Below are 20,987 nucleotides of genomic sequence, written 5' to 3'. Positions count from 1 at the left end.
TTTCCAAGCAAAATTCTGGCTTTAGAGGTAGATGACTTATGCAGTTTGCTGTCATTAATGGCTTGGTGATAAAATGACTATTTAGCCAAAAGAAGATGCATGCTAATTTCACATACCCCTTCCGGCTCAAACTGCTCTCATTCATTCACCCATTTCTTCATTTCTTCATTCATGGATATTTATTGAGTAACTTCAAGTTCTTTTTTAGGCAGTGGGGAAATGAGGTGAAGAGAACAGATAAAATCTTCTGCCTTCATGAAGTATATATGCTGGTAGATATAAAAAATATATAAATAAACATATAAGTAAAATTTATAGGATGTTAGATGGTGACAAGATTTATGGAGAAAGGTAAGACACAGAACGGGGACAGAGGGTAAAATGGTTGCTGGTGGTCAGGAAAGACTTCACTGAGAGGGTCACATTTAAGCAAAAGTCTGAAGCAATTGAGAGAGTGAGCCAGGCAGCTGAGAGGAAGATCCTTTGGCAGAGGAATCAGCAAGTACAAAATCTTTGAGATGTGAGAATCCCCAGCTTCAAGCCCTGGGACCTTATGAGCCATTTTACTTTGAGTGGGATGGGTTTGAGGAGAAGAGTGATAAGATTTGACACTTTAATTATTCTGGCTCTATTTTGAGGATAATCCATTAAGGGGAAGAGCAGAAGCAAGGAGAACAGTTAAGAAGCACATTCGAAATTGTGCCTGTGGAACTTATGGCCCACAAAAACCTTCATATACCTATTACTGTGGCCCCTCAGCCACCTCAGCTAACAGTTTTATAGTTTCTAACTTTAAAGTTGAACCACAACATTATTTTAATGAGTGGCTAACTTACACTTAAATTAGTAATAGCTGATATTTATTGAATCTTCTACATGATTTTATGTAAAACTCTCACCAAACCTATGAAGTTGTAACTATTACTAACCTCCAGTTAACAGTTGAGGAAACTGAGCCTAAGAGAAAGTAAATAACTTGCTGAAGATCACAAGTGGACTTAACTTACTGCTTTCTGACTTTGCAGTTCATTCAATAACCATAGGCTTTCCTGCTTTGTGAAAGTAGTTGGGCCTGTAAAATGTGAAAATTATGAATGCAGTAAATTAACGTTGGATATAATTTGGTTTACTTCTGTGATTGTAATCTGAGATTAAAATTCTTTTGATTGCTTTGAGCTTCTGCCCTTCCTCCCAGTTTCTCCCTCCAAAACCTAGAATTTAAGAGCCTTTTACAGAAATTTTTGATGCTACACTAGAGGAAAAATTGGTTGACTGGCTGCAGGTCAGTAGAACATAGTAATTCTTGTGATAGTTCTCTTTTATAAATCAGATCTTAAATTAGACTTTGACAGCAAGATGCTCCATTTTTCAGAAATGAACGAGAGCATAGGAGCATGGTCTTCAGAGTCAAAATGATGAGAACTGGAATTTTCCTTTGGCTCTTTGCTTATATCTGTCAAGCCTTCTAAGTCTGCTTTCTCATTTATAGAATAGGGGTAATAGGATTTACCTACTGTGATTGTTGTGAGTATTAGAGATGATATATTCTCAAACACAAATCATAGAGCTTGGAGCTTTTTCTGCTAATAAATGACAGGTGACTGGGTAGTTCCATTAACTACCATCCAGGAGATGGTAATCCAAAGGGTTGCCAATCGTATCTTTTCCTCATTACCTTAATTGCCAACAGAAAAATGACTCATTCAAACATTTAATTTAAGAAATGTTTATTATGCATACTTTTTAGGAATGATTTATTATTTAGCATTAGAGAAAATAAAGCTTTATAGAAACATACCATTCTTATTTTGAATAAAAATTTAGAACATATTACCTGACAGTGTAAAAATGGAACATACATCTAGGATGTATGGCTTACTGTATGTATGAGGCTGTGAGTATCCTTTTGGGTATGGAGAAGGCTCCCTGTGTTTTTCTAAATGTTCTTGTTCTCTAGTCACTTAATCCATGCATCAGTACAATATACTGATTTAGACTTTGGTTTTGTGAATTCCCTTCAGTGGAGATGGGAAATCCATACATTGAAATTAAGCACTGCCTCCTCTTTCCCTTGAAACGGTCGGCCGATGGTTAGAGAAAAAGCTATAACTGAGATTATTGGAACAGCCAGACACTCATGGGCCTGGGTAATATGTTTTGTAAGTCAGTGTGTTTTGTAAGTCAGCTTAGACAAGGCCAGTGTTCTCTGGTTACTGGTATTACTAACTTAATATGCATCAAACAAATCCAACTGACAAGATACCCTGACACATACAAAATCTTGTATGATGATATTGGGAGTACCAAGCTGAATGGGGAGTTCTTTGTCTTTAAGGAATTTGTAGTTAATTTGGGCTATGTTTTGTCAGTACACATACAAGGGCTTGATTCATCTCCTTACTTTGGAAACTTTCCCGTCTGTCACTCTGCACCTGTGACACTTGTGCTCATTCTCTTATATTTTGAGTTTTTTTTTTCTCTCTAAACCAGAGTTTATAAAAGTATTCACCATGGAGGAAGACCAAATCTTCCTCACAACCTTCTTGGAAGACCAAGTCTGTGTTTATACTGGTGCCTAGTCTAGTTCAGCAGGGATTACACTGTCTGTCCAGTTTTGGAATCAGGCTTCACTTGACTCATACTACAGTCCTCACTGCTGCTTTGCCTAGTAAATATTTACAAGTGTTGCTTGCTGTATGCATTTAGTAAAATGGGATAGTTCATTTAAATACATTAGTAATTGTAAGAGGCATAATTATAACAAACATGCACAGAAAGAATTAACATGTTGCACAAGTAAACGCCTTTATTTGTCTTCTGGCATTTCACTTATTGCCTGAGGTTTTTAAAAAGCAAGAAAATAATGAAAATAGTGATTCTGCAAGGATACTTTATGAGCATAAGATATAGGTTCATTTACAGATCTCATGCTCTAAATACATTATTGGATGACAAAACTTGTGATTTCCATAGGTGAGCAGTTTTGTGAATCATATCATTTTTTAGGGCACTTTAACACACTATAGGATTAGCGTAAGGCTAGAATTGTGAAAGTGGGAAACTTTTTAGTTCGTGTTTTTAGATTTTCCTTTCTATGCCTTCTTCTTCTTTTTTTTTTTTTTTTTTTTTTACCCTTGTTGCCCTGCTGCTTGTTTCCTTCTCTAGTATCCATTGTCCTGTGGCCTTAAAATCTTTCCTATAATGGTTCCTTTAATGTGTTCTCTTTCCCAAGGGTGTTTGCATTTTGATAGACAAAATACTCACATTTGGCTAAGCCAGGGGTTCAAGTGCTAATTGTGAAATTCAGTTTAACATATAAGTGTCTGCCCATATTGTAAGGTGGGTCCCAAATACTCTTTCATATTCTAATAGATATCTGTCCCACTTAAGGAATAAGGTGCAAAATGAGAATACTGTTCCCTCTTGACTAACCAGTACCTGCATATTTGATTTAAAGATTATTATGTCTTCTTTACCCATTCTTCTAATTTTCTAAAAATGGAGGTTTATGGAGGAAAGCATGGTAGGATAGAATGAGTGTATGGGCTTAGGAGTACAACTTGGATTTATATTCAGGCTTTGCAGTTGTTTGACCTTGGACATAGGACCTCCTACCCCTGAATCTCAGTTTTCTCACCTGTGAAGTATGGTTGTTAGGTTCGTTACGGTGGAAAAAATGTGTATAAATTACAGCATTGTAAGCTACAGTGTATACATTACAGACTCATGTAATATAGTTATTGTAATTAGTCTAAATTCCAGGATTTCTACAGGGAAAAATGAAAACAATCAGAATTTTTTTTCTACATAATAACCTTGTTAAAAGTTTTTAGCAGATGTCAGTTATGCCAATAATTAATTAAGGGTATGCCTTGATTTTAAGCAAGCCATTTATAGTTTATGGACACATTATATTCGTGTTTACAAATGTATTAATGAGATGTAAATATTTACAATGTAATTTTAATACTATTTTAATTAAAAAAATGATTCATTGAACACAGGGTTACTTAAGTGCATTTGAGAAATGATTTTTTCCTCAAAATTTAATATTTATGAGCTGATTCAGGAATGTCTATATTATGCACATTGAAATATGGTCTTGTGAGGTGGGCAGGTTTTGTCTGTGTTATGTTCTCCTGTGTTCTCTTATTGTACAGGGTTTGACAGTTCTGTTTTTCACCCCACAGATTTACCAATAAAGAGATACAGAGAGTATGAGCTGGTGACTCCAGTCAGCACAAATCTAGAAGGACGCTATCTCTCCCATACTCTTTCTGCGAGTCACAAAAAGAGGTCAGCGAGGGACGTGTCTTCCAACCCTGAGCAGTTGTTCTTTAACATCACGGCATTTGGAAAAGATTTTCATCTGCGACTAAAGCCCAACACTCAACTAGTAGCTCCTGGGGCTGTTGTGGAGTGGCATGAGACATCTCTGGTGCCTGGGAATATAACCGATCCCATTGACAACCATCAACCAGGAAGTGCTACGTATAGAATCCGGAAAACAGAGCCTTTGCGGACTAACTGTGCTTATGTTGGTGACATCGTGGACATTCCAGGAACCTCTGTTGCCATCAGCAACTGTGATGGTCTGGTAAGGCTCCTTCTGTTTTGTGCATATGCGTTTGCAGGTGCTGGGAGTGCAGCTATGGCTTCTGCATAGTTTGGAAGGTGGAGGTGGAAAGGAGGCTTCATTGTTATGTTACATTTTAAGTTCAGAAAAAGACACTAGAAAGCATTTTGCTGTCAAAGATATGCATTTTGGCTTAATTTGTGACAATTTTGTTTCTTGGAATAATGCGAAGATGACATTATTCCAAGAAGCAAAAGACAAATATTTTAGCATTTTTTTGTTAATGTTTTTCCTTGTATTACATTGGAAGATTTTATTTCCTTATTTTGTTCAAAGTATTCTGAAAACTTTCCAAAGAAGCATAGATTCCTTCAAAATGACCGTATTTTCCTCCTTATGTGGAAACTTTGGATATCTTCATAAAGTATTTTGAAAGTGTTCTTTAGCTTCCTCACAGAATGCTAATGTGGGAAATGAACAGATTCTCTGTCAGAATTTGTCCAAATAACATTACTTTATGAACACAAGATGCAATACTTTCTGTGTGGTGGCTTCGATTCTTCATTTTCAAATTTAATACCCATATGTTGCTTTTCAGTTTTGTGGTTGAGGGTTAAGTGTGCTATGTAGACTCAGGTTTGTGACAAGACAAATACCAATAGTAAGGCTAAGTTTTTAGGAACTTTTATAGCAATTTTGACAGTTAATGTATGTCTGTTGGGTCTAATAATAAGTTTTAAAAATGGGTTGGTGTTTTCTGTCTTTTTTCATTTTATTATTCTAGTAATTAGTTTTTATTTTATCGAATTGTATTTATTTTATATGTACAAAAATACTAGTCTGGTACTGACTGGGGAGAAAAACTGTTTCTTCACCATAGATAGTTTGAGAAACAGGCAGTGACACTTAGCTGATTTTGCCCACTCTGGACATCAGAAATGTGACTGAAATCATCATATTACCTATCCAGGTAATTGTATGAAATGATCACATGAAAGGCAATTTAATATAGGCTTTATCAAAGAGGACAGAAGAATGCCTTGAGTGACGTATGGAGCTATGACCTGGAATATGATCTAGACATAGATATTACTCAGTGAGTTTCTGAAATCAACAGGGTTTCCTGTACAAAGGAATTGACAATGATTCCTACCCAGTGTGAACAATCAAGAACAATTTCTTTTTCTGTCTAGCATTGACCCTTTCCTGTTCTCAGTCAATATTATCATGTTTGAGTGACTGCTAATCCTTTACCAATTACAGCTTTATCCTTGCTCTAGTCTGCCCTAATTATAGGTAAGAATTATTGAGATATTCAATCATAGAATTGTCCCCATTTTCTAACAGCATCCAATCTAGAAAAATGCTCTACTTCCTTAGACTCTTCTCAAAATTACCCAACCAAAGCCCAAATGCTGTTAATAATAGGTTCTTTTCAACAGTCTCTTACTGAGATGCTCATGATTCCCTCTGCTGTACGTTCTCCATCTCAGCAACATGTAATAAACCCAGCTTGTTAACTAAAGACGTGCTTCTGGTGGTCTTTGGCAAGGGGGTGTTGATGTGCTTTTCCTCTCTACTTCTACGCCTTTGAAATGAGAGTCTGGTGGTCAGGAGTCATGACAATGGCAGGCATTTTACACGCTTCTTGGGAAGACACTTCTGGCTGGGAATCCCAGATGAAATAGATTTCTCCCACAGAGTCCTGGCATTTACTCTCTAACACCATAAAATCTCCCCTGTGAGTAGTGGCAGCTCACAATCATATTTTGTGGTCTACAGTTTGCCAAAATAAAGGTTTTTTCGGTTAGTAGGCTTTATGTGATGTGTTTCATAATCTAAAGAAACTGGATTTTTTTCAACTTGCTAGAACAGTATTGCCTTGCTAATTCCTCTGGACTGTCATCAGAGGGAACTGGTTGTGAGTGGAAGAACTGACTAGCTAATGGCTCTACTGGGTTACCTAGCTCAGTGATTTCCTTGTGGGCTGATTTTAAGATCAAGGGGATTTATCTAGGACAGAAGTTTTCAACTTTTTTTTTTTAACATTTGTAATTCTTCGTTCAGATGAAATCACTAGAGGTTATCTAATAAAATAGAGTGTAAATTGGATAAACTCAGGAAAGGTCTGGTCAAAACACTCTCCCTCCTGCCTTGTCCTCAGTTCATACCACTGTTGAGCTCCCTGAGGCATCTAACAGAGATCTTTACTGGTAGGGTAGGGGTTCTTGGAAGCTTGAGGTTAACAATTTGGCAACCATAAAGAGAGCCTGTCTTCTAAAATATCTGATAGTCACATCTGGTTAATATCAGAGACATTTTACCTTTGTTAGATTTTGAGCAGGACTAAATGAAATCTTTGTGGGCAGCTGCAAAGTTACAATGAAAACAGCCCTAGTTACCTGCCTTAAGACTTTTGCTCTGTGATTTGATCCCTTCAAAAACATATTCTTGCCATGCCTATTTTAGTAAGTCTAGCTGCAGAGGCACTTTTTAAAAAGTCCATTTAAAAAATATGAGCCAATATGCCTATGATTGAGAACATTTGACTGGTGATTATGAGCTGTGATACAGCTTGATCTGGTAAATGAAATGTTTGATACTAAAAATAGGCATAAGTTTTTAGCTATTTACAGTGGATTTAGAAAAGAAAGTTTTTGAGGGCTGATTTCGACATGTTGACATTTGCATGTCTGCTGTAATGAGAGAACTCGATGTCTGAAGACCTGTTGCCTTTCACCTCTTCCTCTCGTGGAAGATGTCCACAGAAGGTGTTGTGTGTGTTATTGATGAGACAGAAGAGATATCTGTGCCTTCATGGATTACATGCTGATTTGAGACTTTAGAAGGTCTCAAGAATAAAGGACTGAAGCAATGTTTCACCTCCAGGTACCTACACCAGGCTACACCAGGATTGGAAGACGCTTAAAGCTCTTATGCCCTTTAATTTCCAGGGAGTAGGAACAAAGCAGCAGACATTGGCCCCTTTCTGAATGAAGAATGATAAGAGTCCTCCAGTTTAATTAGTCTGGAAGAACCACTGTTGACTTCATTGCTCCCTTCCTGAGGTTTGGTCAAGCAGTGGCTCCTTGAGAGCTGACAGAATGTACCTAGTGTTGTGTGCTTGCCTATGCCAGGTCTGAGCTATTGGATACATCATTCACCTTTCCTCCTTCTTCAAATAGGCAGGCAGTTTGTGCTTATTCAGGATGAAGAGGGACGATTTGGCATAGTCCTTGATCATTTTCACATCTCATGTCTAATTTTCATATGGCTAGAATCATACATATGTCAAGCCTCTTTCATTTTTTTAAAATCTGTATTTCTCTTTTGTGACTAATTATTTTATACAAAGAATATCCAAGGATGTGATCTTGGAATAAAGTAGAAAACTAACAAACAAACAAAAAAAAGTGTTTTCAAATTTAAATAATAATTTTTAATAACAGTTATTTGTAGTTAACTTAAATTATTCATTTATTTATTATTATAAGTACCACCTGGTCACAGTTTGTTTTTTTATATACATCAATTTGATTATAGTTTTTCCCAAGTATCTCTTCTTTGATATAGTAATTTTTAAAAGTTAAATTTAAAGATGGTTAAAAATTAGGGAAAATTGCACATTTCTTTTTGGATAGACCTGGACAAACAGAAAATAAAAGAGGCATGGGAAGTACTTTTTCTTTCTATTGTTGGCCTGAAAAGTAATGCTTTCTATTCTTTTCAATGCCATGAAAACCATGATGTCGTTATAACTAATGTAAGTTTTTGAAGATACTAAAGAAATGCTTTAAGAACTGTGAAAATATTGCTTGAGCACATCTGAAATATTTTCTTCTGGTTAAATTATAATTAAAACAAGAACAAAAGCACAGCACAGAATTGATATGGTGCCTTTGTAGTAATCATGCCCTGAGGTCACAGCCCCCTTGAAAACTAAACTCAGCCTCAAGGTTTGACTTAATAATCTTCAATTCTAGGAATCCTGATCCAAGTTAAAGCATTTTGAAGCACTAGTATTAAGTTGTTACACTGATTGCTGTGGTAAATACTGAGATTGGTCAAGTGTAACTCTTGTCTTCAAAGAGTACTGGAAATAAATTAAGTTGTATGATTTAACACTATTAGAAATATAGAGAGATTGATCAGAAATACAATTTAAAAGGGAGACTTTACTGTTGTCACTCTATAACAATAAAATTGCAAAGAAAAAAAGGGGTTGAAAAATCAATTTGGCTTTTTATTAAGGTAGGCTGAATTCTCTGCCTCTAAAACAAGACATTTTAAACACTTTGTTTTCAAAAGAGTTGATTAATTTTTGAGCAATACTAAACTACTACTAAATGTATCAAGAGATTATTATTAGTTTTATGGTGTTTGTCACCCTAAATAGGTGTCAGTAAACAGATTCAGATCTTCCATAATTTCTGAAAATTCTCATGTATTGATTGAAGAAACAGTAATATATAATTGAACTGAGATCTAACTCCAGATTCAGTAATACTGAAAAATAAGACATATATATATATATTAGCCTGACAAGTTTTGAGATGCACTATCTAGATTGTAATAGCCTACTTTTTCTTCCAATATTTTTTTGTGATAAAATACACATCACATAAAATGTACCGTCTTAATCATGTTTTAAGTATACAGTTCAGTGGTGTTAAGTACATTCATATGGTTGTGCAACCATCACTACCATCCATCTCCAGAATTCTTTTCATTTTGCAAAACTGAAATGCTACACCTATTAAAAAATTACTTCCCATTTCTACCTCCCTATAGCCTCTGACAATCACCATTCTACTGTCTCTATAATTTTGACTTCTCTAAATACTTCATATAAGTGGAATCATATAGCATTTTTCATTTTGGGACTAGTTTATTGCATTTAGTATAATGTCCTTAAATTTCATCCATTTTGAAGCATATTTCAGAACTTCCTTACTTTGTAAGGCTGTATAATATCCCATTGTATGTATATGTCACATTTTATTTATTCATTTATCTGTTGTTAGATACTTGGATTGCTTCCACATTTTAGATGCTGTGAATAATGCTGCCATTAACATGAGTGTACACATATCTTTTCAAGACTGTGTGTTCAATTCACTTGAATTTATCCCCTGAAGTGACACTGCTGGATCATATGGTCATTCTATTCTTAATTTTTGGAAAAAAATTGCCATACTGTTCCCCATGGTAGCTGTATTAGTTCATCTTTACACTGCTGATAAAGATATACCTGAGACTGGGTAATTTACAAAAGAGAGAGGTTTATATCTTATTCCTCTTAGTTCCTTAAACTAGAATCTGTTCAGACATGTGATGTTAGTACAAGTTTATTTTGGTGCAAAATAATTTAGAAATTTATCCATAGTTTTTCATAATACACATTTTCCATGAACATTTTGAAGTTTCCTCTTAATACTTGCTTATTTATACTGAAAATCCTATTTTGAAATTGAGAAAGTATTTTAATGATGATATGCTTTCTCACACATATATCTTTCCAAGAGAAAAAGACACCGTAAAAAGCAAATGTGTGTATCATTACCAGCAGCAGCAGAAGAAGAAAAGAAAGAACAACAAAATCTGTATGTTTCCAAATAAGTAAAGTTTTTAAGTGAAATAAAAAACTAGAAATAAGGCTGTTGAGACCTTGGTTCTACTGGATGTTGTGTTTCTAATTCTGGTCTCTTCAGCTCCAGCTGATATTTTGGAGTGTCTGAAGCACTTTTTGTCTATCCCAATCAGAACTTTATTATGTAGAACAGAAATGAGAAAAGGAAGTCATGAGTCATACTTTGGAGGTTGCCTCCCAAGTGTCTCTTTCCTCATTTATTTATACATGTAGTCACATTCATTAGGAAAATCAGAAAAACTATAAAAAGAAGTTTGTAGTATCTCAAATTCTGGTCCAGAATGGTATACAGGTAGAACAGAACACAATTTATTGTTAAACTATGAGTTTCTGTTAATAATGGATTGACAGTGATAACAATAAAATAATGATAACAGGGGCCGGGCACAGTGGCTCACGCCTGTAATCCCAGCACTTTGGAAGGCTGAGGTGGGCGGATCACAAGGTCAGGAGATCGAGACCATCCTGGCTAATGTGGTGAAACCCTGTCTCTACTATAAATATAAAAAATTAGCCGGGCGTGGTGGTGGGTGCCTGTAGTCCCAGCCACTTGGGAGGCTGAGACAGGAGAATGGCGTAAACCTGGGAGATGGAGCTTGCAGTGAGCTGAGATTGCGCCACTGCACTCCAGCCTAGGTGACAGAGCAAGACTCCATCTCGAAACAAAACAAAACAAATAATGATAACAATAGTTAACATTTGTTTAGTACGTCTTAGGATGAGACATGTATTTTACATGTATTAGTTTATTCATTTCCACAACAACCTAGTAAATTAGGTGCAATAATTATTCATGTTTAAGGAAAGTTTAACCATAAAATTTACCTATTTTACTAGAATACTTTCTAATTAAAAGTTAATAATTTTAGCTATGATTAAATTTGAGTCATTATTCTAAATATGAATACATACACAGAGTAAATAACATTTAGGGTGTATATTAGTCCATTTTAATGCTGCTATGAAGAAATAACTAAAACTGGGTTAATTTATAAAGAAAAAGAGGTCTAATGGACTCATGGTTCCAATGGCTAGGGAGGCCTCACAATCGTGGTGGAAGGCAAAGGAGGAACAAAGGCACATCTTACATAGTGGCAGGCAAGAGAGCATGTTCAGGGGAACTGCCCTTTGTAAAACCATCTGATCTCATGAGACATATTCACTATCACAAAAACAGCATGGGAAAAACCCACCCCCATGATTCAATTACCTCTCACTGAGTACCTCCCATGACATGTGAGGATTAGGGGAGCTACAAATCAAAATGAGATTTGGGTGGGGACACAGCCAAACCATATCATTCCACCCTGGCACCTGCCAAATCTCATGTCCTCACATTTCAAAACCAATCATGCCTTCCCAGCAGTCCCCCAAAGTCTTAACTTATTTCAGCATAAGCTCAAAAGTCTACAGTCCAAAGTCTCATCTGAGACAAGGCAAGTCCCTTCCACCTGTGAGACTGTAAAATCAAAGCAAGTTAGTTACTTCCTACATACAATGTGGGTACAGGCATTGGGTAAATACAGTCATTCCAAATGGGAGAAATTGGCCAAAACAAAGGGCTACAGGGCCCATGCAAGTTCGAAATCCAGCAGGGCAGTCAAATTTTAAAGCTCCAAAATGATCTCCTTTGACTCCAGGTCTCACATCTGGGTCACGCTGATGTAAGAGGTGGGTTCCCGTGGTCTTGGGCAGCTCCAACCCCTGTGGCTCTGCAGGGTACAGCCTTCCTCCTAGCTGCTATCATGGGCTGATATTGAGTGTCTGCAGCTTTTCCAGGCATATGGTGCAAGCTGTTGGTGGATATATCATTCTGGGGTCTGGAGGATGGTGGCCCTCTTCTCACAGCTCCACTAGGTGGTACTCCAGTAGGGACTCTGTGTGGGGGCTCCCACCTGACATTTCCCTTCTGCACTGCCCTAGCAGAGATTCTCCATGAGAGTGCTGCTCCTGCAGCAAACTTCTGCCTGGACATCCAGGCATTTCCATACATCCTCTGAAATCTAGGTGGAGGTTCCCAAATACCAGTACTTGACTTCTGTGCACTTGCAGGCTCAACACCACGTGGAATCTGCCAAGGCTTGGGACTTGCACCCTCTGAAGTCATGGGCCATGCTTGGCCCCTTTTAGTCATGGCTGGAGCAGCTGGGATGCAGGGCATGAGTCTCTACACTGCACACAGCATGACAACACTGGGCCTGGCCCATGAAATCATGTTTTCCTCCTAGACCTCTGGGTGTGTGATGGTAGGGGCTGCTGTGAAGACCTCTGACATGCCCTGGAGACATTTTCCCCATAGTCTTGGGGATTAACATTTGGCTCCTTGTTATTTATGCAAATTTCTGCAGCTAGCTTGAATTTCTTCTCAGAAAATGGTATTTTCTTTCCTACTGCATTGTCAGGCGGCAAATTTTCCAAACTTCTATGCTCTGCTTACCTTATAAAACTGAATGCCATTAACAACATCCAAGTCACCTCTTGAATGCTTTGCTGCTTAGAAATTTCTTCTAGCAGATACCCTAAATCATCTCTCTTAAGTTCAAAGTTCCACAAATCTCTAAGGCAGGGGCAAAATGCTGCCAGTCTCTTTGCTAAAACATAACAAGAGTCACCTTTGCTCCAGTTCCCAACAAGTTCCTCATCTCCATCTGAGACCACCTCAGCTTGGATTTCATTGTCCATATCATTATCAGCATTTTGGTCAAACCATTCAACACGTCTCTAGGAAGTTGCAAACATTCTCACATTTTCCTGTCGTCTTCTGAGCCGTTCAAACTGTCCCACCCTCTGGCTGCTACCCAGTTCCAAAGTTGCTTTCACATTTTTGGGTATCTTTTCAGCAGCACCACATTCTACTGGTACCAATTTACTGTGTTAGTCCATTTTCATGCTGCTGATACAGATGTATCCGAGACTGGGTAATTTACAAAAGAAAGAGGTTTAATTGGACTCACAGTTCCATGTGGCTGGGGAAGCCTCACAATCATGGCAGAAGGCAAGGAGGAGCAAGTCACATCTTAAGTGGATGGCAGCAAAGAGAGAGCTTATGCAGGCAAACTCCCATTGTTTAAAACCATTAGATCTTGTGAGACTCATTCACTATCAAGAGAACAGCACAGGAAAGACCCACCCCCATAATTCAGTCACCTCCCACCAGGTTCCTCCCATGACATATGGGAATTGTAGGAATTACAGTTCAAGATGAGATTTGGGTGGGGACACAGCCAAACCATATAAGTAGCTATACCATTTTACATTCCCATCAACAGTGCACAGAGTTTGATTTTTTTCCACATTCTTGTGAACACTTCTTATTTTCTGTTTTTCTTTTTTTTTTTTCTTTTTTTTTTTTACATAGTAGCCATCCTAAAGGTTGTGAGGTGGGTGGTGTTTTATTATAGTTTTGAGATGCATTTCCCTAATGGTTAGTGAAGTTGAACATCTTTTCGTGCGCCTGTTGGCCACTTGTATATTTTCTTTGGAGAAAAGTCTACTGAAGTCATTTGCTCATTTTTGAATCTGGTTGTTGTTTTTTGTTGAGTTTTAGGAGTTTATATATTCTGGATATTGATCTCTTATCAGATATATGGTTTGCAAGTGTTCTTTTCCATTCTGTGTGTTGCCTTTTTACTCTGTTAATAGTGTCTTTTGATACACAAAAGTCTTTTTATTTTCATGAAGTCCAATTTATTTTTTCTTTTGTTTCCTGTGCCTTTGATGTGAAATCTATTGCAAAATTCAATGTTGTGAAGCTTTTGCCCTATATATATTTTTTTAACAAGAGTTTTTAGTTTTAAGTCTTATATTTAGGTCTTTGATCCATTTTGTATTAATTTTTGTGTATGGTGTTAGGTAAGGATTCAGCTTTATGCTTTGGGCATGTGGATATCAAGTTTTCCAAGCTCCATTTGTTGAAAAGACTGTCTTTTCTCAATTGAATGGTCTTGGCACCCCTTTCTGAAATCATTTGACCATATATGCAACAATTTATTTCTGGACTTTCTATTCTATTCCACTGCTGCATATGTTTATCTTTAGGCTAATATAACTCTATTTTGATTACTGTGGCTTTGTAGTAAGTTTTGTTATCAGGAAGTATGAGTCCTCCAGCTTTATGCTTCTTTTTTTCAGGTTTGTTTTGGTGATTGGGTTCCCTTGAGATTCCATATGAAATTTAAGATGGGTTTTTCAACTTCTGCCAAAAAAAAGTCTTTGGCATTTATTGCAGAAGGTGTAGTGGTAATGAACTCCTTCAGCCTGTATTTATCTAGAAATGTCTTAACTTCTCCCTCAATTTTGAAGGGATGTTTTGCCAAATTAGGATTCTTGGTATACCTTTTTTTTTTCTCTTGGCATTCTGAATATATCAGTCTGCTGCCTCTGGAATCTAAAAGTTTCTGATGAGAAATCTGCTGATTGTCTTGAGGATCCCTTGTAATGTGATGAATCACTTCTCTCTTCCTTCTTTAAAAATTCTCTCTTTGTCTTTGTCTTTCAGCAATTTAATTACAATGTATCTTGGTGTGAGTCTCTTTGAATTCATGCTACTTGAAGTTTATTGAGCTTCTTAGATGTTTATACTTATGTCTTTCATCAAATTTGGCAAGTTTCCAGCTATTATTTCTTCAGATGTTTTCTCTGCTTCTTCCTTTTTCTCTGCTCTTTCTGGATCTCCCACAATATGTATGTTGGTCTGCTTAATAGTGTTCCACAGGTCCTTTAGGCTCTGTTCACTTTTCTTCAATCTTTTTTCTTTCTCAGACTTGGTATTTCCATGGTCCTCCCTTCAAGTTTACTAATTTTCTACTTGCTCAAATCTGCCTTTGAATTCCTCTAGTGAATTTTCCAGTACAGTTAGTTTCCTTTTCAACTGCAGAATTTCTTTTTGGTTTCTTTTTAGAATTTCTGTCTTTCTTGATGTTTTCATTTCTTTACATATATCACTTTCTTGACTTTCTCCATGTGTGTCTTAATTCTTTAAACATCTTTAAGACAGTTGTTTTAAAGTATTTGTCTAGTAGATCTGCTACTACTGCCACTAGGTCTTGTTTAGGAACACTATCTATTGTTTTTTTCTTTTCCTTTGAATGGATCATACTTTTCTGTTCCTTTGTGCTCCTTGTGATTTTTGGTTTTAAACTGAGCTTCTGAACCTAATAGTGTTGTATCTCTGGAAATCAGATTTCCTCCCATTCCTCACGGCTTGCTGTTTGCTTTGTTGTTGTTGTTGTTTATTTGTTTGTAGTTGTTGTAGGGTGCCTCTTTTCTGAAGATTAGGCTGAACTGTAAACTTAAGGTCTTCTCAGGTCTTTTCTGAGCCTGTGCCTTTCCCTGGGCATGCACAATGACTTTCAAATTTTTCTTGTATATGTAGTTGCTTTTGACTATCCTAGTATTCAATCTCTGGTTCACAAAAGGAGAAAAAGAGAAAAATTAAAAAAAATGCTGTCTCTTTAAATTCCCTAAAAATCATTTCAGTCAGATGAGGAGGAATTTGCAACAATGCAGGGAATAACAAAAAAGGCTGTCACTCTTTGTCTAAATCTCCATGATCAGAAGCATCAGTGATCAGGGCATGGATCCCAGATATTTGGAGAACAAGGCCCTTTTTGCCCACATTTGCTCCTGCAGGTTTTATACAAGCTGCTCTAGAAATATGTGCACAGCTGCCTGCCACAGGGCTGAGGGTTGGGGTACTGGTAACTGCTACTGTGCTAAGAGCTGAAGTTGACTAAAATTAACTATAATTTATTACCTGAGTCTTCCCCTGGAAGTGGTAAGCCTTCAGTAGACTACAGAGTTCCAAAATCCTATCATCAGACAGATTCTGCCAGTATGATTGTTGCCTTAGTTGGGAAATTCTTGGTGCTTCCTATTCTATCATCTTTTTAGAATCTTACCTGTTACATTTTAATTTTATAAAATGTTTAGAATATATTAAATTTGGGGTTTTTTAGTGGGAATAATCAATAAGCATGAATGAAAATGCATAGTGGCCAAATTATTCTGAGTTATGATACTTTGGGAGAGTTCAGTTTTTTAAAAAAGTAAGTACTGTTGATGACAGAAGTCAAGCCTTTTGTAAAATGGTCAAAGGAAAGGACTCATGTTGGGATTGATCACAGTGTTGTTTTAGAATTAGACAAACATGGACTCTAGTTCCAGTTCTATCACTTACCAGCCTCATGACCTTTAGCAAGTTATTTAACCTTGCTAAGGTCTCTTTCCTTCAGTAAAATGGGGAAGTAATGCTTGTCAGATTAGGGCATTACCAAGAGCATTAATGCATCTTCCACACAGCCTGGCCCTTAGGAAATCAGCGTTACTGAAATCCTCTTCTTTTTCCATTTACAATGATTTGTTTTAGCATTTTGTGATTAATAATAATGCTGATTAAGTTTGCAAAATAAGATATGCTGCAGTAACCCAGTTCGGCCTGTGAGCCAGTTTGTGGAAAATACAGTCTTCCACAAAATTAGAACCTTGGTGAAAATCCTTGTAATTGTAAGATAACCTTTTCTACGTCATGTATGGCTCCTTTAACATCATCTTCCCTGAGGGTTACGCTAATCTCTGCTTTCCTGAAGACTTCTAAAGATAAAAAACCCATCACTTTCCATCTTATTTATATATAGCTCTACCATATAGAAAGTTATTGTTCCACTTATTTGAATCTTTGGAGTTGAGACAAAAATATAATACCCATGATAGACTTCTTATTGCTGTTGTCATTACGATAATGAGGTTTTACACAATTGACCACCATGTAGTGCACTATGTCACAAATAACCATATAGAAAATGACCTCTGCTGTAGCAAACAGTTCCTTCAGTGGTGTGATGTAGTTCAAACCCTAGCTGGAATAGAAATTAACCTGGCGTAAGTCACAATTTTAACATTAGTCTCAGGCTTTTTGTTTTGGTCAAATATTTTAAGTTAGGAATCTCAGGATGAGATGTATTTGGGATAGAGGGTAAAGGGTTTTATGGCATCAGATGGTTTATACTGTTGTTCAGAATCTTCCCAACCTCATTATTTGCTATCTTTTTTTAAGTGATGGTGTTTAATATGCTACCTTGTATCTTTTTTTGTTGTTTCTGGTCTAGAGTCTTCCATAAAAACAAGCATCCAGCAAGGAGTGGGTGTTTTCTGCCCCTCTGTGGAGGCAATTGAAAGGAATGAAGAAAGAAGTGGCATAAGGGTGCCTAGCTCCAATTACCAGAAAATGTAGTTTTTAGACTTGAATTGCATTATCAAAGTAGATCTTTGGGGTTCTGACTAGCTGATAAAACTTTCCAACCTCAATTTAAAATGTAGGAGACTTCTGGAAGGTCTACTTCTGTCTGGTGATGTCTCTAAAAGTAGAAGATATTTATAGATTGAGAGGACTGTACTGTTAGATGCTGGGGTGTCTCATTAACCTAATGGGATCCAGTCTTAAAGTCAACTTCTGAGCTGATCGTACGAAGCCTGAGAGAAAATGAAGAACAGTAGTTAATGAGAGAATTTGCAAATGTTAGCAACCCAAACACAATGGGAAACATTTCATTTAGCATTATCAGTGAAACAGGATGCCTTTAACATAGTGATTGGAGTCTTGGGGTAATACTTCCTTTGGGCTTGCAGGATATTTGACCTTGCTTAGGGTGTACCAATATTTTACACTTTCCTTCCTGGCTTCTTACAGTCCTTTATTTTGCATACCTGGCTCTGATAATGGTATTAACTGGCTGCCTGGACAAGAAAGCAGACCAAGCATAGTGATGTGGGTCCAGATAAAATAAGTCACCATGAGATCTCTATTTGGTCAGCTGCACCTCACTTCCAGCTTTGGCTTCAATTGTTGTGTCACACCTAGACTTAGCATATAAAAATGAGAGAAGACTTTGAGGCATATTGGTTCTAGACACTAATATTGAGCCATATTGGTTCACTTTGAGCCATATTTGTTCTAGACTCTTTGAGCCATATTGGTTCTAGACCCTAACCATTGATCTAAAATTTTCAGAAAGGGATCTCTTTTTATATGTTGTGCTTGGAAAAAAAATTTAGGAACGTGTTCATCTATGAGAATGTTTGAAATATGGGCTGTATTTGTGGCACTATGTTGCTACTTTTTTCCATACTTAAAAACCAGGAGTTTGAATTAGGTCAGTGATTCTTTTTGTTCCATTTGTTGAATGTTATTTAAAATATTTTGTAAACCAAACTGTGTAATGATCACTTTTTCTACTTTTTAGTAACATAAAAACATACAAAATTTCTGGTCAAAGATCACTATGAGTACAAATTACTCTTCCTCTACACTGGTTGATTCCCCTTTCCAATAAAACAACTTATTCATAGACCTGTACCATTTTGTCCAGTCTTATGAAACAATGACATTCATTCTCAGATCTTCATTACTGCTTCCACTGGTCCCTTAAGATCTAGGGAGCTAGAATTAGGAAATCATTAACTATTAAGTTTTTGAGGTTCCTTCTGGGACTGTGATGTTCCTTTTTTCTTTTTTTTTTTTTTTTTTTGAGACAGAGTCTCGCTCTGTCGCCCAGGCTGTAGTGCAGTGGCGCAATCTCAGCTCACTGCAAACTCCGCCGCCCGGGTTCACGCCATTCTCCTGCCTCAGCCTTCCGAGTAGCTGGGACTACAGGCACCCACCACCACGCCCGGCTAATTGTTTGTATTTTTAGTAGAGACAGGGTTTCACCGTGTTAGCCAGGATGGGCTCGATCTCCCGACCTCGCGATCCACCCACCTTGGCCTCCCAAACTGCTGGGATTACAGGCGTGAGCCACCGTGCCCAGCCGGGGACTGTGATGTTCTATGACAATATCTAAATTTGTCTTCTGATTTGTTTTTATGGACAGTGTCCTTCTGGCCAAGGAAGAGATCAAAGCATCAAATTAACTATTACTCATTAATTATGGCCTGCAAAAGAAATTGCGTGTATAAATGTTTACTATTTCAAATGCTGAGATATAGGTACTTTATAATAGCACTTTTTCTACTTTTTAAAACGTATTTTTTAATTCTCTAATTCTGAATAAGCTCTGTGTACTTGAAGGCTTCAGAGGACCTAACTGCTATTACAGCTTTGGAAGATGTTTCAGCTTGTCTTCTAATGAGATGTGGAAATAACCAGTGTAAAGAAAAAAATATATATACATGTGTGCATATATGTGCATATACATATATATGTATATGTGCATATATGTATATATACATATATGTACCTATATGTACCTATGTATACGTACATATGTATATGTACCTATGTATATGTACCTATGTATATGTACATATATGTATATATACATAGGTACATATAGGTACATATATGTATACATATAAATGTACTGCGCTGCCAGTCACATCAAAAGTATAGCACCTGCAATTATGTACTTGACGAGTTTATTTACTGTTCTATACTTTTTAATCATTACTTTAGAGTGTACTTCTCTTATTAGAAAGAAAAAGCTGGCTGTAAAACAGCCTCAGGCAGTTCCTTCAGGAGGTGTTCCAGAGGAAGGCATTGTTATAATAGGAGATGACAGCTCCGTGCATGTTATTGCCTCTGAAGACCTTCCAGTGGGATAAGATGTGAAATTGGAAGACAGTTTTATCGAAGACTCTGACTCTGTGTAGGTCTAGGGTAATGTGTATGTTTGTGTCTTCATTTTTAACAAAAAAGTTTAAAAACCAAAAAAAAATTTTTTTAATTTAAAATTAGACAAGCCTTATAGAATAGGTATATAAAGAAAATATATTTTTATACAGATATACAATGTGTTTGTGTTTTAAGCTAAGTATAATTATAAAATAATCATTTTTTTAAATTATAAGTTTATAAAGTAACAAGTTACAGTAAGCTAAGGTTAATTTATTATTGGAGAAAGAAAAATATTTTAAAAATAAATTTAGTGTAGCCTAAGTGTGGTGTTTATACAGGAGCCTACAATAACGACTTAGACCTTCACTTTTACTTACCACTCACTGACTTGCCCAGAACAACTTCCAGTCCTGCAAGCTCCATATAGTGCCCTATATATGTGTACCATTTTAAATCTTTTATACCGTATTTTTACTATTTCTTTTCTATGTTCACATATGTTTAGATACACAAATACTTCCTATGTTATGACAGTTTCCTATAATATTCAGTGTAGTAGCATGCTGTGTAGGTTTGCAGCCTGGGAGCAATAGGTTGTGCCATACAGCCTAGGTATGTAGTAGATATGTAGTAGGATATACTATGTACGGTTGTGTAAGTACATCATATCGTGTTCATGTAGTGATGAAATCACCTAATGCATTTCTCAGAACATATCCTAGTCATTAACAACACATGACTGTATTATAATTAGTGTAAAGATAGATATATATAAAGTTATACGTGTGTGTGTGTGTGTGTGTGTGCGCGCATATTAAATTATTAAGAGCAGAAGGAACTGTCCCTTAGATGGACTGTTAGGGAAGCACCAAGTTACTTCAAGATAGGAGTGTTGTGCCAGCTCTATTGATGATTTCCATTTCCCTGGAAAGTCCTCCTGTGTTGCATTTGAGGAATATGCAATAGGGCTGAAAATCATTGTTTTCCCTAAGGGGCTTCTGACCTTAGTGGGCATCAGGATCTCCTGGAGCGTTTATTAAAACAGACTTCTGGGTTCCACCTCAGAGTTTCTGATTTAGTAGGTCTGCAGATGGGACTGAAAGTTTGCATTTCTATCACGCTCTCAGTTACTGACAGACTCTAAAACTCTA

At 36.8% G+C, this 20,987-nt stretch overlaps 1 protein-coding gene across 2 annotated transcripts in view; it reads left to right on the top strand.

Moving 5' to 3' along the window:
- The window catches only part of ADAMTS3 (ADAM metallopeptidase with thrombospondin type 1 motif 3), a 281,972-nt gene that overhangs the window by 16,737 nt on the left and 244,248 nt on the right, over nucleotides 1-20,987 (top strand). For both annotated transcript variants that reach the window (XM_054486086.1, XM_063663751.1), the window contains exon 3: nucleotides 4,191-4,597. In XM_054486086.1, the coding sequence (XP_054342061.1) occupies nucleotides 4,191-4,597 (407 nt within the window). The remainder of the gene's footprint in view (nucleotides 1-4,190; nucleotides 4,598-20,987) is intronic.

Source organism: Pongo pygmaeus, chromosome 3, assembly GCF_028885625.2.
Source record: "Pongo pygmaeus isolate AG05252 chromosome 3, NHGRI_mPonPyg2-v2.0_pri, whole genome shotgun sequence".
Lineage (NCBI taxonomy): Eukaryota > Metazoa > Chordata > Mammalia > Primates > Hominidae > Pongo > Pongo pygmaeus.
Note: the sequence above shows the minus strand (reverse complement) of the source record. Positions and strands in the feature narration are given on the sequence as shown.